This window comes from Ischnura elegans, unplaced genomic scaffold, assembly GCF_921293095.1.
Source record: "Ischnura elegans unplaced genomic scaffold, ioIscEleg1.1, whole genome shotgun sequence".
Taxonomy (NCBI): Eukaryota; Metazoa; Arthropoda; class Insecta; order Odonata; family Coenagrionidae; genus Ischnura; species Ischnura elegans.
In genome coordinates, this window is record NW_025791707.1 from 1,849 (window position 1) to 27,215 (window position 25,367).

The 25,367-nt window shown below is 37.8% G+C and overlaps 1 protein-coding gene across 1 annotated transcript in view; it reads right to left on the reverse strand.

Moving 5' to 3' along the window:
* Window positions 1–1,396: 1,396 nt before the first annotated feature.
* The window catches only part of LOC124173552, a 59,779-nt gene continuing 35,808 nt past the window's right edge, over window positions 1,397–25,367 (reverse strand). Inside the window, exons 5-6 of the mRNA XM_046552984.1 lie at window positions 6,139–6,436; window positions 1,397–1,848 (exon numbers count right to left, since the gene is read on the reverse strand). Of these exons, the coding sequence (XP_046408940.1) occupies window positions 1,594–1,848; window positions 6,139–6,436 (553 nt within the window). The 3' untranslated portion in view covers window positions 1,397–1,593. The remainder of the gene's footprint in view (window positions 1,849–6,138; window positions 6,437–25,367) is intronic.

The window sequence follows — 25,367 nt, forward strand, 5'->3', positions numbered from 1 at the left end:
ACCACCCTGTTAAATGCATGGGGAACTCATATTTTCATCGCTAACAGGAGAACGGTGAACGAAAACTGTCCATGCGATTTTTAAGCTCGATATTTTAACCTCTCTAGGCGAAGAGAGCATTCCACAAAAAGAGAGACATGCTTGCAGCGGGAAACTGAAATATGGAAGTAAAGAAACAATTTATATGAACCGCGAAATGAATATTTTATTCATATGAAATGAAAAAGAATATTTTATTGAAGCGACCGCGCTTGCTCTCTTTTCCACCCGATAACCCCCTGCGAGTTACAACATGCTACCTCTAGATACTCTGTATACTATACATATTTTGTATATGCCTGATGATCCATGCCCCTCGATGATACCAGAATCTTTAAAATATACTAATAATATCCTTACGGCGTAACCAGGATCATCAGACATGTATAAGATATGAATAATATACAGATTTACGACGAGTCATACGTATTTAATCTATGTTAAATCCATATTATGACAGCAGATACAATACGTATAATATCTAGATATTGTCTGCGTGGTAGAGGACATTTGCACGTATTTAATACAGATATAATAGGTATACAGTGTATACAATGATATGTATTAAATCTAGATACAATCCTTTTTGCGCTACTGGGGGAAAAGTTAATTTTACAACTGGTTGTGAATGTTACAAATAAGATATCTACGAATCGTTGTCAAAATATCCATCGCATGATAACAATGTGTTTTGCATAAATAAACCTCATTTAGATATCCGATGGATACCATCTGCTGTTTGGGCTCGGTTCAACGCAATCAAACCATGGAAACATGCAGGAGCTCTATTTAGGAGAACAAATGCCGCGCGAAACATATGCTTGCGCTGATCGCTCGAACCCGGGCCTATGGGAAAGAAGGCCATGGAACTTTTTTCTGTATTTCCCGTTAAGTTTCAGAAAATAGCATCGTCTTTCAAATGCCGAAAATCGCTCTCGACGTGTCTTCTTGTGAGTTTGGAAAATACCTCCTTAAAAATAAACCATCGTTATAACGAGTTTGGAGAACTTTCACGGAAATTATGAAACTTTTTTGGAAAAAATTGGTGGTCATTTTCATTCGGATATTCACGAGGATCGCCCAGGTAATATTGTAAAAGAGATGGATTGTTCTTCCGAAGATTTTTATTCTCTGCTGAGGAAGATTAATTCGTAGATAAGAAATCAAATAGGATCACCCATAGAATCTCTCACTCTCGAGATGCCTTCTTTTGCGAGTGCAATATGTTTCCTTGAAACGAACTCTCGTTATAACGAGCTATGACACTTGACACAGTAATTTTGGAAATTATGAGAAATAAAATGTGTTCGTTTTCATACGGAAATTGAGGGGGAGAATAATGAAATGAGAAATGGAATATTCTGCGAGGATATTTATTCAGTGCTGAGAAAGATTACATCGTAGATAATAATCGATGCTACTCACTACATTTGATTTTTTAAGCATTGATTTAAAGAAGTTCTGGGTTTAAGCAGCCGATAATAATTGTCCGTAAATCATATCCAAACAGGGTTCCTCGTCGGAAAGTCAACAATGGTGTTGCCATGACTCCCTTCATGGCTTAATGGGGATGAAAAGTATATCTCTTGGAGGCTTCGTAACAATGGTTGTAGTGGTTGTAGTGGCACTTGTAGGACACAGAGCATTTGTACACTTCCTTATAAAAGGATTGAACGTTTGACTCCCCGGGCAAGCTTTCTCGTATCTCTTGTAAGGAGGTCCGTCTGAGGTGGTGGGCAAGCACTCAATGTATCCCTTGCAATTCGGGGCAACTGGGTTCGGGAATCTCCCGCCTTTCTTGCAAACCGCCTGCAACAAAATAAAACGTAAATTGTGAGCAGAGATCCTCCGATGGTGAGTCTGAAATCCCTACGCGTGCCTCGCTAACCAGTGCGTAAGTACTGCACACATCAAACTAATTTATTTTCTTATGACGCTTCCAATAGGATAGTTTCCTACATCAAAGAAAACGAAAGGCATTGATTGCGATTCGTTACCCACCATTAGTGTATCCATAATATAAAAATTATTTTGTTTTAGAAATACCGGTTTAGATGAATGGCAATGGTCCATTTTTATCCTCATTTGAAAAAGGCCAGATTGGCGCCCATGCGATGCCACTCCACGTGACGTCACAGGGACCTAGTTTCTATACGAGTAGATAGGAGTTTTACATCGTCTGAGATTACCAATGCATGCATGAGGCACAGATCTAAGGGGAAAATGTCTTAATAATCACTTATTACAACTAGCTAAGATCGGAAAGTTTTCCTCGTTTGATAAGGTATTAATAAACCTTTTTTAAGCCAAGCGCTACCAGCCAGCAAGGTACTCAGCCACCCGTTAGCATCCTGCGTCCTATCAGCGCTCAGAGCCTCGATCAAGGTCACCTCACAAGGCGGGAGGGGGAACCAGAAATACGTCACACGGAGAGATTTCCTTACCCGTCGCGTTTTCGCGCGCTTGAAATTTTTCACTCTTCATTTAATCGCGAAAAATAGATATCGTCATTTAAAAATCTAAAATTGTGAAATACGTACTCCAGGAGTAATAATCTTCCGATATAGGCAACGAAAAAATAATAGGAAACCACCCTATTGCTGTGAAAACAATTGGAGCGTTTATTAAACTTAGAAATTTCAATTTTTTCTGCTTTACTGCCTTTCTGATGTCAATTTTTTTCAATTGACTAAGTTGGCACACTTTCGAGTTTTTATTTAAACAATTATAGTACGATAACCTCGGGACCAATAAGCTCTTCTCGATAATTAGTGAAAACAGCAGCAAATCACTTCAAAATTAATTCATTTTCAATATCCTGGCGTTAACCTTTGCCAAAATATAGAAATTTTTGTATTGATTACTTTCCCCCAAGCTCTTCAGAATTACCATACCTTGGTGTTTCATTTCATCGCTGTAAATTCATGAAAACTCTACTTTGAGCATTGAAAGGGGCAATTTCTAAATTATTTATATAGGTCTACAATAAATAAAACATTCCGGACACACGTAAAAACGAGAAGTTCCGAAGAGAGTGATGTACGAGAGGGTGTGCCGAAAAATTACTTTCTCTCATGGTCATATTTGACCTTTGAGGCTAAGTTGTGAATTCATATCACGGACTCGATTACGATTTTTTTTTTCAAAATCGCATATTGTTAGCCAATGCCACCCGAAATCCAAAGTTTAACATTTTGCGAAAGTTCTATGCAAAAGAAATCAGTGCAACTAATCTCGATTTGGCAATAGGCATAAGTTAATAATGTGGTTAAGACTATATATATAAAAGAAAGTCGAAAATCGTGCTGGTTAGAACACTTAGAACTCGAGAACGGCTGCACCGATTTTAATGATATTAGATTCTTTGGATCCGTCTCACCCCCGGATAACATATAGGATATTAAAAAAAAGGTAATTTCACAAAAAATCATATCTTTCTTAGTGATATGTTTTTAGGAGTTAGTAACGCAACAACAATTGATATGTCGATTAAAACTACTAATTAAATTATTTGTTTTGTTTTTACCAATTTAATAACTAAACTTCGTAGCAATATAACATTTTAATTACTAAATATATTAAAAATATTGAAATTGTATTTAAAAAATTAATGCGAGCTAATTGAAAGCCCAGCTCGAGTTGACTCTTCACTACCGTGTTTGTAAACAAATCTCCAAGAAATTGTTGACAAACGGTAATGCCCGTGTTCCTGTCGAGGAATCAAGAAAAAAGAACACTTCCTCGGAATGTTTGCTAATTAGTTTCCTCGGAAAGAGAGCTCACCAACAAAGTGTTCCAGAATATGATTGATCACTATAAAAATCAAAATAGTTAATTGAGCGAACAATTTTGACGGACCAGAACGAAGATGTGGATTACTCAAACTAGGTAAATCATGATGAAATAGTTGGTACTCAGCATGAATTCAAATCTTTTAACTGTGTAACAAACGAAGACGAAATCGCCAACTATCTATCTGAATATTTTAAGCCCTTGGACGTACCTGGCTTACCAAGGCACGATTTACAGCTAAATGTAGGCTCTGTGTTCATGATCTTTCGAAACCTTAACTAACCATAACTATCCAACGGAACGCGTTTGGTGATTTAAAAAAAATTGATAATGAATGTGATTCACGCGACTTTACTCAAAGGAAAATTCAAAGATAGGTAAGTTCTCATTCCGAAGATTCCATGATCCCATCTTAATTGCCCATTTGAGCTTAAACGTACTCAATTTCCAATTCGTGTTGCATTCGTGATAACTATTAACGAATCGCATGGTCAATCTTTTAGTTTTTGTGATGTTTGCGCTCATGTGCTAATGAAAACCCATGATTTTCTCATGGTCAATTAAACGTGGTATGTTAACGAGTTGGTAAACCATTCGCTGCATTATAATATACGCAGGGAGTTTTAGGCGCAGCTAATACTTCGGGTCTGTAGGGTATAGAAAACTCGTTAAGGTAAGCAAGAGGTGTGCGGGCCCTCCCCCAGATATTTTTTAAGATAAATGGTTCAAAATAGTGGGTTTTGCGGCTGTGTGAATAGTTAAATATTTTTGTCTGTTACTCGTCCGTCCCCCTAATATTAGTAACAAAAGTTTTTATGAAAAAGTTCTCTGAGCTCTTTGGGGGTTTAACCCCCCAAAACCCCCCTCTCTGCGTCAATGCTTCGCTTCGCTATGTTTATTTAGCTTTATCCGCGTTATCTTGCCCCTGATAACAAAGCAAAAACTGTTGATTTTCAGAAGGTGCTTGGCGCAAAGCATTAAAACCGAATGTGTATGGCACACCGTGGTGCGTTTACGCATGCAGCACGCTTACGCATTTTTTCCGAACAGAGATGCTATAACTGTCGCGCCTAAAGTCATTTGACACAAATGCTGCATCATAGGGGCTTTTATTACACGATTTTGAGCATCAGTCAAGCGTCGGTCTGGCGTTGTGTTAACCTGCCCCGTGAACGGGCCAAGTTTATGCAACAGACTTGGACCTATAAACATTTCTCTACGGTTAATATCACAAATAACCAACAACTGAATCCGTACAATTTTTATTTCATTAACTTCTTTATAAAACTACAATACCCAAATTTTTATACGCTATAACGTTAGAAAATTCATTGAAAAAAATCCGCGTAAACGTGCTCCGATCCACTCTATGTAGATTCAATAAAGAAAATGTCTTTCTGACAAGCAATTTTGATACTCATTTACGTAGTTTTATTGAATTTGGATCCTTATTTTATTATGATAAATTAATCATGTTTAAAAACGATACAGCCGCTCTTGATTTATAAATGGTGTACCTAACTAAACTGTAAGTTCATTTGATGTTAAGCGGTATGAAGTTCGCCGGGTCAGCTAGTTAACGAATCAATTAAGGAACAAAGAATATCTTCGGCTTTTTGTTGCCGTATCGATTCATTTTTCGACGGCAGTTTACTCCTCGATTCCGAAAAACGTCAACGTTCCTTTTGGTTACGAGGTGTCGCCTTCCACGATTCACGGTTGTAACAAAAAAATATGGTTGAAAATGGCACGAAAAAAAATTGAATACGACAATGCGCGCAACAAGTTCCCACGCCAAGGAGGCCAGAAGATTGCTGAAAGATCATTATTCTTCTAACCTGATTGTTCCACGCTGATATCACAAATATTATAAAAGAGGATCCCCAATGCGGCCTCTTACCCAGACGGCACAGAATCCTCCGTATCTAATTCGTATGCAGATAGTATCCATTGACTACCGCTCCGTCGCCTTTCGTCAATGGATACTATCTGCATAAGAATTAAATACGGAGGATTCTGTGCCGTCTGGGTAAATGTGTCGTCAACCACCGGGCATTTAAATAAGTTTACAAAAGTCCCCACTGGCGTCGCTGTCGGACAAATTGATCCCAGTTTCGCGTGGAATTGAGGTATATTAATGGTTTTTAAACGAAATTTAAGGATCTTATGATGTAGTCTATCAAATTGATGACTTTTCAATGCTACTCCTCGTAATTAAAAACAATATTAGGACACTACACAAGCCTTGGCTTCAACGCAACGCCAAACCGTGAAGGCGTATTCACACGATACGTGTGTCTTGATTACCTCGCATTTTCCATCAGCACTGAACTCCTTCCCCTCCGCACATCTGAACACCAAATTTGCTGCGCCTGCTATGCACATAACATAGAAGCGAGGCTCTGAGGGAAAAGCGAAGTAGCCAATCGCGCCGGAAGGACAGGTGGCCACGTGGCAGTCGTAGGCACTAGTCACGAGTTTGCAGCCATCGAGGTCGGAGGAGAAGACGTATCCAGGATCGCAGAAACCCATCGCGTCCTTCAGCCTGCCTCCATCGGGATAGCAGTAGTGGTACACAGAACAGCTCTCGGGATCCGGGAAGGTCCTGTGAAAGATGAATATACATCTACATAATACGCTGCGAGCAGAGGCGTAGCCAGGATTTTGAAATGGGGGAGGTTTACCGGAGATTTCGGGAGTATGAAAAACACCCCAGGGCAAACCCAGACGGCACAGAATCCTCCGTATCTAATTCGTATGCAGATAGTATCCATTGACTGCCGCTCCGTCGCTTTTTGTCAATGGATACTATCTGTATACGAACTAGATACGGAGGATTCTGTGCCGTCTGGGAAGGAGGGTCATCCACGGAAAATTTTGCGATTTTTGATGTTGAAAACGTGATTCTGAGGACCAAATGACAGTATTTTTTGTACGAGTATTAATTAAAACTTAAGTATTGAGGCTGTCATACTCGTTTTTGGCGCCTCATTTAGAGACCTAATACCCCGTTTACACAACGATCGTCGCGACGTTGATCCGTACGCGCGTAACCTCAAAACGTCGTGTAAACGCGCAGAGTTACCATCGTAAGACTTAGTACCTAACACTGCCGACCTTACGATGGTTAGCGCAAGCGCGCCGAGAAAAAAGAGTTAGGAAATGAAGATCGATGCATGTACAATTCTTTCGCGCCGTTGCAATCTTGATACAATAATGGATATTTCATAAATAACTCTAATATATCTATGATATATGGCAGCGATTGAAGACATTATTGAGCAGGTAATGGAAGGACGTAAGGGGAAAGTTTTCTTCTGATGTTCTATTTGGCAAATGATAGCGGATATTTTACACAAAACAAATTTCATGTATTTCTGCATTTACGGGTTAACCCATAACCATGTATCCTTACATTATCCTTCACAGATGATGGAACGTAACAAACATGCATATAGTATAAACCGATTTAAATCGTTATATACAGGATATCACGATAAACTTCGCCTCAAATGACTATAACATTTAGATAAAAACATGGAGAAATCAATACTTGTAATAGTTTATTAGTAAAAGCCCCACCTAGTTTAATAATAGGAATCATATGTACTGTCCTTAATACGTGAATATTGCTAACTTTTGGACATGTTCTCTTGATGAATCTTGGATTCTTTAAGCCTTCATAGAGAGTTCAGTCTGGTTTTAGTTTTACCATGGTTTTACCTCATCATTATGGATAGAGAGGCAAAATTTATTCTGTGGTAATTAACAACAAGTTGTTGTTAATTACAATAGCATAAGTTGTGCGCTCGGTAAGGGGCTCCGCCCCTTAGGAACCCCGGGTCCGGCTTCGCCATCTAATTTTGTGGAAGTCCGAAGAATTTTTATTCGAATAATCTGACCAGAAAGTGCTAGGGGTCGGCTTCGCCGGCCAAGGGGTAGGGAAGCGAACCATTGGCTGCTACACCACCACCGGCTTCGTCGGCAAACTCTTCGGAACGGCATCGCCCATCCTACTACCGCTGTCCTCAAAGTCCCAGGGGGCTAGAGGGCTCGAACAGGGGCAAGGGAGTCCCCCGGCGCTGCGCTGCTCAGACCTCGGGACGGCTTAGCCATTCTTCGTTGGGGGTGCGACGCAGCCCGGAGATTAAGGGAGTCTTACGGCGGCTGACCCGCTCATTCCTCGGGACGGCTTCGCCGTTCCTCGTCAGGGGTCGGCTTCGCCGCCCGGAGGGCAATAGCAGTTCCGAACCGTTTCGCCGTCATTCTGTAAGGGGCAGCTTCGCCGCCCAGAAGGGTGGCTTCGCCGCCCGAGGTTTGCTGACGCCCCCCGCGCCTACGCCTGTTAGTCCTCGTTGAGGGGCGACTTCGCCGCTGTGGGGATAAGGAAGCCCCCCACGGCTGCTCCGCTTAGTCCCCATAAAGGGCCTTCTCCTCCGAGGGGGATGCGGGGTTTTCATGTGTGTTATACATGCGGTCACCATTCGCCCACATTGATTATGTAGCGATGATTGGAAAGGGCAGGGCAATGCGGCGTAATAGTGGAGACAAGTACCCATCATAGAAGTCTCAATGGCAAATTTTAGTTTTTGGAGGGGTTTCAACGGAATACCGTGGGTTTTATACTTGTGTTCTACCAATGGTCACCTATCGTTCTCATTAATTCCGTGCCGATAAGTCGTAGGGGTCCGGAACAATGGCGGAATTCTTACGATAAGTACCCGAAGAGGCGACTTATCAGAAATTTCTTTTTTTGGGAAGTTCCACGGGGTTATCGGGGTTTTTAATAAGTAATAGGGGTAAGAAACACCGGCTGAATTGTGGCGAAAACTACTCGGAAAGGCGACTTTAAAAAATTTAATTTTTTTGGGGAGGTTCCAGGAGGTCATCGGCGGTTTTAAAGTTTTTTTCCCCGTATGGTTTTCGGTGGCCCGCCCTTACCAATAGAAGGGATTACACTACCAAATATTTTGTCTGATTTATAAAGCATTGGGTGTAAGAAAGGCTCTCACCTAATTTTACCATTGAGCGCAGAATAATTTCGCCCCTAGAGCAGTTTGAAGTTTCAACTTGAATTCCGCGCCAAAAACGTATTTCTCGGGCGACGCCATGTTGATGACGTGTGAACCTTATGATGTCCGCATCGCTTTCATAAGGAGCGCATTGTCGTATACGTTATTTCGAGTATAAGTAAATACTAGATAAAACGGAGAATTTTAAATGAGTGGTAGGAAACCTTATGTATATTATTGTGTGCCGAGATGTGAATTTACCTCTCGTTAAACGGCAGAAAAGTATTTTTTGTGGTGCCAAACGACCCAGACCGGGGAAGGCGGTGGTGCGACGCTGCACGGATACTGCATATTCCTTCAGAAATAGGCTGTTTTAGAATGTGTGAGGGCCATTTTAATGTAAATCTCTTCTGCTTCTCAAAGAGATTTAGTTTCCATTACTCCTTTTGTTGTCTTTGACCACAAATCGCAAAAATTTCGTAGGTGCTTAATTATAAGTAGGGTAAAAAAAAGCGTCCTGGAGCACCTGCCATTTTTAATTACCTCCCCCCTACAATTAATTACGCTCCGCCATCTTTAATTACGCTATCACGTGACTTTTTAATCGACCGTCACTTGTTTTATTGATCGTCATTTGTTTCCCTTTCATCTTCTTTATCGATATTCACCTATTTCTATTTTCTCTGACGTAATTTACTTTTACGCTTCTCATTTGTTTTCTCTCGTCGTTTGTTTTACCAATAGCAAATGATTTTCGATCGTCATTTGTTTCCCTTTCATCTTCTTTATCGATATTCACCTATTTCTATTTTCTCTGACGTAATTTACTTTTACGCTTCTCATTTGTTTTCTCTCGTCGTTTGTTTTACCAATAGCAAATGATTTTCGATCGTCATTTGTTTCCCTTTCATCTTCTTTATCGATATTCACCTATTTCTATTTTCTCTGACGTAATTTACTTTTACGCTTCTCATTTGTTTTCTCTCGTCGTTTGTTTTACCAATAGCAAATGATTTTCGATCGTCATTTGTTTCCCTTTCATCTTCTTTATCGATATTCACCTATTTCTATTTTCTCTGACGTAATTTACTTTTACGCTTCTCATTTGTTTTCTCTCGTCGTTTGTTTTACCAATAGCAAATGATTTTCGATCGTCATTTGTTTCCCTTTCATCTTCTTTATCGATATTTACCTATTTCTATTTTCTCTGACGTAATTTACTTTTACGCTTCTCATTTGTTTTCTCTCGTCGTTTGCATATTTGCATATTTTTTTTTTTTTGCAATGAAAGGAAAAAGTCTAGACACTTTAATAAAATCAAAATAATGGGACTTGAGGGTTTGAAAATAACTTTCACACATAAAAGACGAAGAAATAAAATAATTTGCCAGAAAAATATTCGAGAAATGGGTTTAAATTCGTCATTTAAAAAAAACCGTTAAAGCGAATTTCAGATCGAAAGTCACCAATATTACGTGTGAACACATCTAAGATTATGGGAATCCCATAACCCAAATCGTTTTAATAGAAATGGAGAAGCCACGAGTAGAAAAATAATAGGGAAGCCACACCAAATCATCCATATGGAAGGGAAGTGACATGAATGAGAAAATATTTTTTTCCGACGACTGTGCCCGGCGTAAAGCTGTGAGAACACTATAATCATAGTCAAACATTTTCAACCTAGAGATGAAAATGAAAAACTCTATTCCCATCAAATTTCGTCTTTGAAATCAAGGCCTGGGATAGCCCAAAATACAGCCTGCGACTGAACTAATACATGAAAAAGTTGAAGTTTTTAAATTCTTTATTTTCGGTAGCAATTTGAAGAAGTTTACAGAGTCGCAAAAGTATTAATAAAAAGGCGATAACACCGTTTTAAAAATTAACTGAAAAATGTACGACAATAGAGGAAAATAATAGACCCAAAAAAATGGAAGTAAACATTTAAAACTCACATTTTCACAACTCTCCTTCAGAATTTTGGATCGAAACTCGTCTACATCACGAGGTAACACATCAAAGATTACGTAACACACATAGCCCATACAGTTTTACGTTACATAGAGATACCACGAGTCGACAAATACGAGGTCGCCCACCCCGAATCACCCGCAAGGAAGGTAAGTGGTATGAATGGCAAAATATTTTTTTTTCGAAGATCGTGCCCAGCCTACAGCTGTGATGTCAGCCTAATCGTAGAAAAACATGTTCAACCAAGGGATTGAAATAAAAAACGACAGCGTAAGTACTTTTCCCCTTTGAAATCTAGGCCTGGATGGCCCAACCCACAGCCCTGGACGCCATCAAAAAAATCTGTGAAAGTTAAACATTTTTAAAAATTTTATTTTCTGTAAAAATGAAAAGGAATTTACCACATTCCCAGAGGAAACGAAAGCACGACGATACCACAGTTTTAAAATTCAACTGAAAAATTTACGACTCTAGAGGAAAATACTTGACCCACAAAAACTAGAAGTAAAAATGTAAATGTGACATTTTAAAAAGACTCCATCAGAATTTCGGATCGAAACTCGTCTACATCACGACGTTACACATCAAAGATTATGTAACACACATAGCCCATACAGATTTACGTTACATAGAGATACCACGAGTCGACAAATACGAGGTCGCCCACCCCGAATCACCCGCATGGCAGGTAAGTGGTATGAATGGTAAAATATTTTTTCCCGAAGATCGCGCCCGGCCTAAAGTTGTGATGTAAGCCTAATCGTAGAAAAACATGGTCAACCAAGGGATTGAAATAAAAAACGACAGCGTAAGTACTTTTCCCCTTTGAAATCCAGGCCTGGATGGCCCAACCCACAGCCCTCGACGCCATCAAAAAAATCTGGAAAAGTGAAATCTTTTTAAAAATTTTTTTTTCGGTAAAAATGAAAAGAAATTTACTACAATCCCAAAGGGAACGAAAGCACGACGAAACCTTTGCTTAAAAATGCATTTGAAAAATTTAAAAAACTAGAGGAAAATAATAGACCCAAAAAAATCGAAGTAAACCTTTAAATCTCTCATTTTCAAAACTCTCCTTCAGAATTTCGGATCGAAACTCATCTACATTATGAGGTAAAACATCAAATATTATGTAACACCCATAGCCCATACAGTTTTTCATTACATAGAGATACCACGAGTCCACAAATACTTGCTCGCCCACCCCAAATCAAGCGCATGGAAAAATAGGTGATGCGAATGGGAATATATTTTTTCCCGAAGACTGTGCCCGGCCTTCCGCTTTGATGACACCCCAATCGTAGAAAAAAATGTTCAAACAAGGGATGAAAATGAAAAACGACAACGTAAGTACTTTTCCCCTTTGAAATCTAGGCCCGGGGTAGCCCACGCCACAGCCTGCGGCACCAACTAAAAATCTAAAAAAAAATTTAAATTCTTTATTTTCGGTGAAAATAAAAAGAAGTTTACCATAATAATTATTATTATTATAATTATAGAAGAAGTAAAAACACGACGATTTCACGTTTTAATTTTTAACGGAAACATTTACGGCACTGCAGGAAAATAAATGAGCCAAAAAAATCGAAGTTAATTTTAAATGTGACATTTTCTAAATATTCCATGAGAACTTCAGATCAAAACTTACATACATTACGAGGTATGACATCAAAGATTACGTAACACCCATAGCCCATGCCGATTTACATTGCGCAGGGATACCACGAGTCGACAAATACTAGGTCGCCCACCCCGAATCACCCGCGTGGAAGCGAAAAGACATGAATTGGAATATTATTTTTTCCGACAACTGTGACTACAGCTGTGATACCACATGGATCACATAAAAACGTGTTGAACGACGCGGTAAAAATCAGAAACACTCATATAACAATTTTAATCTTTAAGAAATAGGCTTGGGCTGGCATAACCCACAGTCTCCGCCACCAATTCAAAACAGGGAAAGGTAAAAATTTTATATCTTCCTTATTTTCTGATGATTTTTAAGGAAACTTTCCACACAACTAGATCGGAGAACGACACGTCACCGATGTTAGAAATTGGATTTAACCAATGGAGGATACTGAAGGAAAATATTTTACTGACAAAAAAATCGAAGTAATGTTTTTAACGCGTTATTTAAAAAAATTGGAATCGAATTTCAAAGCGTAACTCTTCTATATTACAAGATAAAATATCAAAGATTGCGGGAGAACGCCATCCCAAACTTTTACTATGTATAATGTAACTGCGAATCAATAAATATTACTAGGGCGCCTGCACGAAATCGTCCCGGCGCGGCGGATGAGGAATGGCACGTACTGGATTATATTTTTCCCGTCGACTCTTTTTGTGCCGATTGCTGATATTATTCCAGGATGTTTTAAATAGTAAAAGTATGTTATACCATAACGTAATAGTATATCAGAATCATTTCAATACTTTTCCGCTTTGATAAATAGCCACTGATTCGCAGTGGCGGATCCAGGATAGGGACAAGGGAATGGGGCTAAGTGGGGTCAAAAATACCAGCAGTATATTGGGGGTCGGAAATAATTACCATGCTATCTAACGTAAATTGGATTCCCAAGGAAGTTAACGTTTGCTATAGCCCCAGTAGCTCCCCATAGATCCGCCACTGCTGGTTGGCCCACCTTAAAATTAATTTTATCGTTATTTTCGGAGAAGAAGAAAAGAAATTTTCCACACACTTATATTTAAAATGACACATGGTAAGAAATGTTTGCAATTTTATCTACTCTTTGTTTGAAAAATAAGAAAAGACACACGAAATAATCGAAATATAATTTTCACTGGGTCATTTACAAATAATATAAAAGCAAATTTCGAATAATCCTTTTGTCAAGATATAAAATCAAAATTGATGTAACAGGCCATCCCGAGACCCATAAATAATATTCAGAGCACATGCAAGTCGCGAAGTACTACAACCCATTACATTGATTTTTCTGCCTGAAATTATGCTTGAATCTATCTTGAAATATCTTGATATCTATGCCCACCTCATTTGCCCAGCTAGAAAATCACGATTAGGAAAAGTAAAAATTTATAATTTTTTTTTTTTCTGGAAAGTAATAAATGAAATTATTCATGATCTTAGATGCAACAATAACGCAACGAGTGAAAAATTTCATTTGGAATTTAAGACAATTATGACAATATTTAAGACAAATGTATGGAAAATATTTAACCTTCAAAATTTTAAATGATATTTTCACCGGGTAATCACGCAACAATTGCAGAAAATTTTTAAATGAAATTCAGATGGATTGATATAAAATGAAATAATAAAATGAATGAAAGAGTACTTCCTTAAAACCGCAATCGATGTATATACAGGGTACTCCCGGGTCACCAAATACTAGTGCGCCAACCGGTAATCCCTATGGAAAGAGAAATCATACGCATCGGAACTTATTTTGTCCCAACGAATTTGACGCGCCAAAAATTGTTATTAAATCTACATCAGCGTATAATCATCTTATCTCTAGCGTTAAAAAAACACAAGACCCATTTCATTGCTTCTCCGCTTAAAAAACCGTTGGGCCACTCCATCCCAATTTCATAACAGGTACTTCAGACTCAGGAAAATTAATTATAATTTAATCATGTCGTTATTTCTGGGAAATAGAATGTGCAATTTTTCATAAACTTAGATAGAAGCGAGGCACAGTAAAAAATTTTTAAAACGGGATTTCAACAAAATACGACGCTAAAACAAAATAATTAGCCTGGAAAAAAATGAAAATATATCTTTCACTATGTCATTCATAAAAAATAAAGAGAATTTCCATTGTAAATGCACATCAATATAAATATTACACATGAATAGAAGGATCAACAACTTTGCTATTTTCACATAGTAATTTATTGAGGCCGACCATGGTTTCGTTACACAGTAACATTATCAAGGTGAAAAATGCAAGTAAATTGACAGAATATATATAGCAGAAGGTTGGGTGGGGAAATCTTGTATTATAGGAAAATCTTGTAATGTATTTCCACACCCAACCCTCTGCTATACATACTATCAATTTACCTGCATTTTTCACCTTGTTATGTTACTCTGTTACGAAACCATGGTCGGTGTCAATAAACTGCTGCGTGGAAATAGCAAAGTTGTAGATCCTTCTATTCCTGCGATTATATATTTCCACCAAGTTACGCCCGCTACTATTAATAATATTACACATCATTATTTGTGAAGCAGAACATCCCCAAACCATTAAACAATATGCAGAATCTTCCGGAAATCGGCCTAGTGGAAGACTGGCATCGAAAAATGTTTTTACGGCGACTTTAACGCGCTAAAAAATGTTATTGCTCTCAAATCATCGTAAAAACATGTAATCGCGTACGTTAAAAATTCACAAGACTCATTGCGATACTTTTAAACTAGCCTTGGGCCTGCCCACCCCAATTTTCGGGCCAGATAGATATGGGAAATCGTTTTTCCCCGAGCCATATATAGTCCAGGAAATGAAGCTCATAAAAGTGAAAAACCTTGCAATTTTTTCAAACCGAATCGATTTGCACCAAAATTTGGGATTAGATTAATTATTGCCCCTACTTCAAAATCTATACTATGCCGAAGGGCGCTTTTTATTTTTTAGGGGTGAAAACTACCCCTAAAAGCTGGAACTTAAAAAATTATTTTTTAAAGCTAAATACGTGTAAAATTTAGTTCAAATTATATGTATAATTATTTTTTTATGTTTGGAAAATAATTTTAAGGTGTTTCAGCCCATAATAATCAACCCTTATTGGGGGTTAACGTAAAAAAGAAATTTCAAACTGAATCGATTTGCATACAAATTTGTGTTTATACTAATCACACCTCCTTTAAAATTTTTTTTCAAACCGAATCGATTTGCATAAATATTTCGGATTAGACTAATCATATCCCCGTTCTTCAAAATCTATATTATGCCGAAGGGCGCGTTTAATTTTTTAGGGGTGAGAACTACCCCTAAAAGCTGGAACTTAAAAAATTATATTTTAAAGCTAAATACGGGTAAAATTTAGTTTAAATTATTTGTACAATTATTTTTTTTGTTTGGAAAATAATTTTAAGGCGTTTCAACTCATAGTCATCAACCCTTATTGGGGGTTAATGTAAAAAAAATTATTTACCCTAAAAATAAAAATTATTTATCACTCTGTATCTTGTTATTCAGTTTCTTACTCCTTTCATTATGTATTCACTTTTTTCTATGGTAACATAAACAAATAAATGTGCATTTATGTAGACATTACATGAAACACAATCAAACGGAGACTGTATGGCTTCCAGTCTTCCCACCACATGCATGCTCACAGGTCACTGTGAGCGAGAGCACACATACTCACATATGTGTATGTATATATACATCTTATGGGTATGTGTGTTTATTTTGTAGCATATTTGAGTGTATCGTTAGCTTGTAACGTAAAATACACGAATAATATGCTGATTATGAGGAATATTATGCTCTGAATTGTGGATTTCGAATTTTTCGAAAATAAATTTGATTGGTTTTTCAAACATAGCTCCTTTATTTTTTATGATAGCAAGTTCATTTAAATTGTATTTTGTAGGGTTTTTACTGACTACAAGTTCATGTAAATTAAAATTTTTTTACAGTCATTAATTTTGAAAGGGGAGGGATTTAAGGGTTTAAATAAGGTGGAGCTCCCTTGGAAATAGAGGTTTTAACTCGCTGCGCTGCGCGCGCTCGTTAAGAGGCTCCGCCCCTTAAAAACCCCGGGTCCGGCTTCGCCGTCTACATTTGTGATTCTTCGCTGAATTTTAGTTCGCATAATCTCACCTCAGCTAGTGGCCGGCTTCGCCGGCCAGGGGGTAGGGAAGCGCTCCACTCATGCCTCGGAACGGCTACGCCGTTCCTCGTTGAGAGGCGGCTTCGCCGCCCAGGGGTTGAGTGTGCCCCCCCGGGGCTACCCCGCTTTATACTCGGAACGGCTTCGCCGTTCCTTGTCAGGGGTCGGCAAAGCCGCCCAGAGGGCAAGGGCATTTTGGAACTGTTTCACCGTCATTCGTTTAAGGGGCGGCTTCGACGCCCAGAGGCGGAGGGAGCCCACAGCGGCTGCGCCGCTTTAACGTCGGGGCGGCTTCGCCGCCCAAGGGTTACTGAAGCTCCCCCTCGCCTACGCCAGTTACTCCTCGGAACGACTTCACCGTTCCTCGTTGTGGGGCGGCCTCGCCGCCTTGCGGATGAAGAGCCCCCCGCGGCTTCTCCACGTAGTCCTCATAAATGGTCCTCTCCACCGAGAGGGTGCCCAGAGGGGTGTATGTGGGTTTACCGGGGATTTATAGCTTTGTACTGCCAGGGGTCATCAATCGTCCACATTAATTCCGTAGCGATGAGTGGTAATTCTTGGGAAAGCGGCGGAATCGTGACGTAAAGTACCCGAAAAGGCTACTTATGTGCAAATGTTAATTTTTTAGGCGGTTTCGGGGGGTTTAAAGATGACGATACTATATGGTCACATTCATTTACTTTCATATCTAACAGAAGTGAGCCCTATGACATCCATATTTCGAGAGTAATACAATAAAAAGCAAACCAGTCCCCGAAAAAAGTGAGTAGCTCCCGCCACTTTTATTTTTTCGCGGTTAAATGCGTTGAATCATTTATTAAAAATTCATGTTTTCTGAAAGACAATGCAAAGTTGTATGTAACTACAAAGTTTGAAAGAAATCGGTAAGGTAAAAGTTGACAAAATCTTGTGTTAATCTTTTGGAAATCGTAATTTTCGGTGATTTTCGAAATATTTTATTTTTTTTTCTGAGTAAGCAAGGACGACGAAAGAAAATTGTTGCCTACATTTCGTAGACAATGTTATAAGCATATATAATAATCATTTTCGTTACCCTACACCTTATATTAACTCGAATGGAGCGGAAGTTATGAACTTTTATTCGAAAAATCAATTTTTGGACGCCATTTTGGCTGCAATTTTCTCAAATGGAAACTAATAAATTTACTTAATTACGTGTCCACGTTCATCAGCTTTCAAAAAAAGCATTAACGATCCGTGTGTCACGCATAATTCGCGCGCAGTAAAATAAAAACCGAAAGATGGTCCCCGAAAAAAGCCCGATTTCGGCCATTTTGTCGTCCTAGTGACGACACGTGGCGGAAACTTCCGGTTTTCGGATTTTTCCTCCGGATCATTTCCGGTTTCCCGCACGCGTGCCAAATTTCAGCTCTCCAGCACGTCTGGAAGTGGTCGGGAATTTGTATCCATCAGTGAGTCAGTTACCTCAAGGGCTGTATATAATAGAGATTATCAATATCTGACCAAATATTCATTGTATAGAAAATTAAAACACGCCAAAATATTTGAAAATAAAGAAGCTACAATTTATTACCCCTGCATTTTTTTCATATCTCCAATTTTTTTGGAGTTATTTTGAAAAAAAGAGCATTTTTAACGAAATTGTAAAAAATGACTTTTACCTTTTTCCTTCAATTTTTTCAAAATTCAGAGTTGTAAATTAAAAAAACTTCTAGGATCAATTAACAATACTTAAATAAAGAGAAATACCGAAGGGCATTGATCAATTTTGTCTAGTGTGGTATTAAGGAGTTGTTTCCACTGATTTTTTCGGTGCCTCGCTTCTATCTAAGTTTATGAAAAATTGCACATTCTATTTCCCAGAAATAACGACATGATTAAATTATAATTAATTTTCCTGAGTCTGAAGTACCTGTTATGAAATTGGGATGGAGTGGCCCAACGGTTTTTTAAGCGGAGAAGCAATGAAATGGGTCTTGTGTTTTTTTAACGCTAGAGATAAGATGATTATACGCTGATGTAGATTTAATAACAATTTTTGGCGCGTCAAATTCGTTGGGACAAAATAAGTTCCGATGCGTATGATTTCTCTTTCCATAGGGATTACCGGTTGGCGCACTAGTATTTGGTGACCCGGGAGTACCCTGTATATACATCGATTGCGGTTTTAAGGAAGTACTCTTTCATTCATTTTATTATTTCATTTTATATCAATCCATCTGAATTTCATTTAAAAATTTTCTGCAATTGTTGCGTGATTACCCGGTGAAAATATCATTTAAAATTTTGAAGGTTAAATATTTTCCATACATTTGTCTTAAATATTGTCATAATTGTCTTAAATTCCAAATGAAATTTTTCACTCGTTGCGTTATTGTTGCATCTAAGATCATGAATAATTTCATTTATTACTTTCCAGAAAAAAAAAAAATTATAAATTTTTACTTTTCCTAATCGTGATTTTCTAGCTGGGCAAATGAGGTGGGCATAGATATCAAGATATTTCAAGATAGATTCAAGCATAATTTCAGGCAGAAAAATCAATGTAATGGGTTGTAGTACTTCGCGACTTGCATGTGCTCTGAATATTATTTATGGGTCTCGGGATGGCCTGTTACATCAATTTTGATTTTATATCTTGACAAAAGGATTATTCGAAATTTGCTTTTATATTATTTGTAAATGACCCAGTGAAAATTATATTTCGATTATTTCGTGTGTCTTTTCTTATTTTTCAAACAAAGAGTAGATAAAATTGCAAACATTTCTTACCATGTGTCATTTTAAATATAAGTGTGTGGAAAATTTCTTTTCTTCTTCTCCGAAAATAACGATAAAATTAATTTTAAGGTGGGCCAACCAGCAGTGGCGGATCTATGGGGAGCTACTGGGGCTATAGCAAACGTTAACTTCCTTGGGAATCCAATTTACGTTAGATAGCATGGTAATTATTTCCGACCCCCAATATACTGCTGGTATTTTTGACCCCACTTAGCCCCATTCCCTTGTCCCTATCCTGGATCCGCCACTGCGAATCAGTGGCTATTTATCAAAGCGGAAAAGTATTGAAATGATTCTGATATACTATTACGTTATGGTATAACATACTTTTACTATTTAAAACATCCTGGAATAATATCAGCAATCGGCACAAAAAGAGTCGACGGGAAAAATATAATCCAGTACGTGCCATTCCTCATCCGCCGCGCCGGGACGATTTCGTGCAGGCGCCCTAGTAATATTTATTGATTCGCAGTTACATTATACATAGTAAAAGTTTGGGATGGCGTTCTCCCGCAATCTTTGATATTTTATCTTGTAATATAGAAGAGTTACGCTTTGAAATTCGATTCCAATTTTTTTAAATAACGCGTTAAAAACATTACTTCGATTTTTTTGTCAGTAAAATATTTTCCTTCAGTATCCTCCATTGGTTAAATCCAATTTCTAACATCGGTGACGTGTCGTTCTCCGATCTAGTTGTGTGGAAAGTTTCCTTAAAAATCATCAGAAAATAAGGAAGATATAAAATTTTTACCTTTCCCTGTTTTGAATTGGTGGCGGAGACTGTGGGTTATGCCAGCCCAAGCCTATTTCTTAAAGATTAAAATTGTTATATGAGTGTTTCTGATTTTTACCGCGTCGTTCAACACGTTTTTATGTGATCCATGTGGTATCACAGCTGTAGTCACAGTTGTCGGAAAAAATAATATTCCAATTCATGTCTTTTCGCTTCCACGCGGGTGATTCGGGGTGGGCGACCTAGTATTTGTCGACTCGTGGTATCCCTGCGCAATGTAAATCGGCATGGGCTATGGGTGTTACGTAATCTTTGATGTCATACCTCGTAATGTATGTAAGTTTTGATCTGAAGTTCTCATGGAATATTTAGAAAATGTCACATTTAAAATTAACTTCGATTTTTTTGGCTCATTTATTTTCCTGCAGTGCCGTAAATGTTTCCGTTAAAAATTAAAACGTGAAATCGTCGTGTTTTTACTTCTTCTATAATTATAATAATAATAATTATTATGGTAAACTTCTTTTTATTTTCACCGAAAATAAAGAATTTAAATTTTTTTTTAGATTTTTAGTTGGTGCCGCAGGCTGTGGCGTGGGCTACCCCGGGCCTAGATTTCAAAGGGGAAAAGTACTTACGTTGTCGTTTTTCATTTTCATCCCTTGTTTGAACATTTTTTTCTACGATTGGGGTGTCATCAAAGCGGAAGGCCGGGCACAGTCTTCGGGAAAAAATATATTCCCATTCGCATCACCTATTTTTCCATGCGCTTGATTTGGGGTGGGCGAGCAAGTATTTGTGGACTCGTGGTATCTCTATGTAATGAAAAACTGTATGGGCTATGGGTGTTACATAATATTTGATGTTTTACCTCATAATGTAGATGAGTTTCGATCCGAAATTCTGAAGGAGAGTTTTGAAAATGAGAGATTTAAAGGTTTACTTCGATTTTTTTGGGTCTATTATTTTCCTCTAGTTTTTTAAATTTTTCAAATGCATTTTTAAGCAAAGGTTTCGTCGTGCTTTCGTTCCCTTTGGGATTGTAGTAAATTTCTTTTCATTTTTACCGAAAAAAAAATTTTTAAAAAGATTTCACTTTTCCAGATTTTTTTGATGGCGTCGAGGGCTGTGGGTTGGGCCATCCAGGCCTGGATTTCAAAGGGGAAAAGTACTTACGCTGTCGTTTTTTATTTCAATCCCTTGGTTGACCATGTTTTTCTACGATTAGGCTTACATCACAACTTTAGGCCGGGCGCGATCTTCGGGAAAAAATATTTTACCATTCATACCACTTACCTGCCATGCGGGTGATTCGGGGTGGGCGACCTCGTATTTGTCGACTCGTGGTATCTCTATGTAACGTAAATCTGTATGGGCTATGTGTGTTACATAATCTTTGATGTGTAACGTCGTGATGTAGACGAGTTTCGATCCGAAATTCTGATGGAGTCTTTTTAAAATGTCACATTTACATTTTTACTTCTAGTTTTTGTGGGTCAAGTATTTTCCTCTAGAGTCGTAAATTTTTCAGTTGAATTTTAAAACTGTGGTATCGTCGTGCTTTCGTTTCCTCTGGGAATGTGGTAAATTCCTTTTCATTTTTACAGAAAATAAAATTTTTAAAAATGTTTAACTTTCACAGATTTTTTTGATGGCGTCCAGGGCTGTGGGTTGGGCCATCCAGGCCTAGATTTCAAAGGGGAAAAGTACTTACGCTGTCGTTTTTTATTTCAATCCCTTGGTTGAACATGTTTTTCTACGATTAGGCTGACATCACAGCTGTAGGCTGGGCACGATCTTCGAAAAAAAAATATTTTGCCATTCATACCACTTACCTTCCTTGCGGGTGATTCGGGGTGGGCGACCTCGTATTTGTCGACTCGTGGTATCTCTATGTAACGTAAAACTGTATGGGCTATGTGTGTTACGTAATCTTTGATGTGTTACCTCGTGATGTAGACGAGTTTCGATCCAAAATTCTGAAGGAGAGTTGTGAAAATGTGAGTTTTAAATGTTTACTTCCATTTTTTTGGGTCTATTATTTTCCTCTATTGTCGTACATTTTTCAGTTAATTTTTAAAACGGTGTTATCGCCTTTTTATTAATACTTTTGCGACTCTGTAAACTTCTTCAAATTGCTACCGAAAATAAAGAATTTAAAAACTTCAACTTTTTCATGTATTAGTTCAGTCGCAGGCTGTATTTTGGGCTATCCCAGGCCTTGATTTCAAAGACGAAATTTGATGGGAATAGAGTTTTTCATTTTCATCTCTAGGTTGAAAATGTTTGACTATGATTATAGTGTTCTCACAGCTTTACGCCGGGCACAGTCGTCGGAAAAAAATATTTTCTCATTCATGTCACTTCCCTTCCATATGGATGATTTGGTGTGGCTTCCCTATTATTTTTCTACTCGTGGCTTCTCCATTTCTATTAAAACGATTTGGGTTATGGGATTCCCATAATCTTAGATGTGTTCACACGTAATATTGGTGACTTTCGATCTGAAATTCGCTTTAACGGTTTTTTTTAAATGACGAATTTAAACCCATTTCTCGAATATTTTTCTGGCAAATTATTTTATTTCTTCGTCTTTTATGTGTGAAAGTTATTTTCAAACCCTCAAGTCCCATTATTTTGATTTTATTAAAGTGTCTAGACTTTTTCCTTTCATTGCAAAAAAAAAAAAATATGCAAATATGCAAACGACGAGAGAAAACAAATGAGAAGCGTAAAAGTAAATTACGTCAGAGAAAATAGAAATAGGTAAATATCGATAAAGAAGATGAAAGGGAAACAAATGACGATCGAAAATCATTTGCTATTGGTAAAACAAACGACGAGAGAAAACAAATGAGAAGCGTAAAAGTAAATTACGTCAGAGAAAATAGAAATAGGTGAATATCGATAAAGAAGATGAAAGGGAAACAAATGACGATCGAAAATCATTTGCTATTGGTAAAACAAACGACGAGAGAAAACAAATGAGAAGCGTAAAAGTAAATTACGTCAGAGAAAATAGAAATAGGTGAATATCGATAAAGAAGATGAAAGGGAAACAAATGACGATCGAAAATCATTTGCTATTGGTAAAACAAACGACGAGAGAAAACAAATGAGAAGCGTAAAAGTAAATTACGTCAGAGAAAATAGAAATAGGTGAATATCGATAAAGAAGATGAAAGGGAAACAAATGACGATCGAAAATCATTTGCTATTGGTAAAACAAACGACGAGAGAAAACAAATGAGAAGCGTAAAAGTAAATTACGTCAGAGAAAATAGAAATAGGTGAATATCGATAAAGAAGATGAAAGGGAAACAAATGACGATCAATAAAACAAGTGACGGTCGATTAAAAAGTCACGTGATAGCGTAATTAAAGATGGCGGAGCGTAATTAATTGTAGGGGGGAGGTAATTAAAAATGGCAGGTGCTCCAGGACGCTTTTTTTTACCCTACTATTATATACGCACTCAACGGGAAATTTTACTTTTTAATTGCAAATATATCATTCTGCTTCAATTTATGTTGGATATAATGATTATTTCGCGTGCATTTACTGCATATTTGTCCTCGTGTTCACTCTTTGTTTCTATCTTGCGCATTAAAAGCCAACCACTGCAACGGAAAGGGTCTTCGACGCTAACCTGGTTAAGTGCCAAATAGTACAAACTAATACATGATAATCTCAAATTTGTACTCCAGGAACCCTATGATATCGAATTACTCACGATAAACAGAAATAAGCACATTTGACTCCCGTTGCCGCCAGGTCTATAAATAGAAGAACAAATAGTAATAAATAATAAACACCGATAACTTTGCAAATCTTACAACAAAACAGAGAAACCGGAGGCAAATACTTACTGAATGAATACTGGCAAATAGTTTGAACTATCATTAATCGAAAAAGAATAATTGACCAATAATAAATTATAATGTTTGACTCCTTTCGCCAGACTTCAAACTGTACGTTCATGATAACGCCAGGATTTTATCCACCATTTTTCTCTTAATTTTAAAAATTCGCATCGGCAATAATGAAAGCATAATATCAATGCAGCGAAATAACGATTATAAAAAATCTGTTAATAAGTAGGGAAAGGAGCTAAAGAAATTATGAGAGACAGTCCCGACCCCTCAATCTTCAATACCCGAGCTCAAAGCGTTGCTCACTAGGTCACCGCCGCAGCGACCCGTCACATGACAAAAATTATATAATAATTAATTTAACCACTAAAGGTAAAAACCGGTGCAAGTATGCAGTAAATGCTCACGAAATAATCATTACACCCTACATAAATAGAAGCGGAATGATAAATTTGCAGTATAAAATAATTTGTCCCTTTGTGTGCATGTATATAATCACAAGCGGAATGTCAGCGGAGTGCAGCAGATAACTACGAAAGGAGTATGGGTTACTAAATTTCCTTGAGAAGCAGAAGTGGTGCCACAAACTTTGTCCTAAAACTTTTGAAAGTGACTGTACGTGTAACTCTGATGTAAATATAAGTGAACTTACGGATATTTTCATGTAAAAATCCCCATCTCTGGGTTACTCTTTCATTTTGATGACAATTGTTTACCATTTTTCAATGAACGAAACTGACTTGAACATTTATCAGGAACATAGGTGGACCAAAGCGAGACCTCTGCTTTAAAAAATGCTGTTCCAACGAAATGTGAATGCTAATCCTAAAAGAAACGGAGAGAACCCCGAATTTCCTCCCTTCAGAGAGCAAGAAAACAGCTATAGCTATAGCACATTTGTTCATTTATTTCACAATTTACATCCGGAAACTAAAAACCAGTAATAAGTAAAGGATTTTATGATGGTAAGTCCACAAATTAAAACATCCACGATAATTGCCGTGATTACTGTCTCTTTCAAAACATTTCATCGTAAGAAGTTTCATTTCAATGAAATGATTCTTTTTGAGACGAAAAATTGTCCAGAGTCCCTGTTAATAATGTCAGTACACTTCTGGTATCTGCCAGAACAAAATTAACATAGTGTTTCGCCATGTCGATAAACTTTAGGCCACTATTTCCACGAACGCAGTGTGTTTACGGCTTCTTCAAGCATTACTCTCGCGACATTCATGAGGTTTACACGTCACGCGGCGTCAGCCAATGGAAATACGTTTCGCGCCGTGGGCGTGGCCGAAGCTCCTAGCGGACTTTCAAAGCTACTTATCTCGGTTAAAA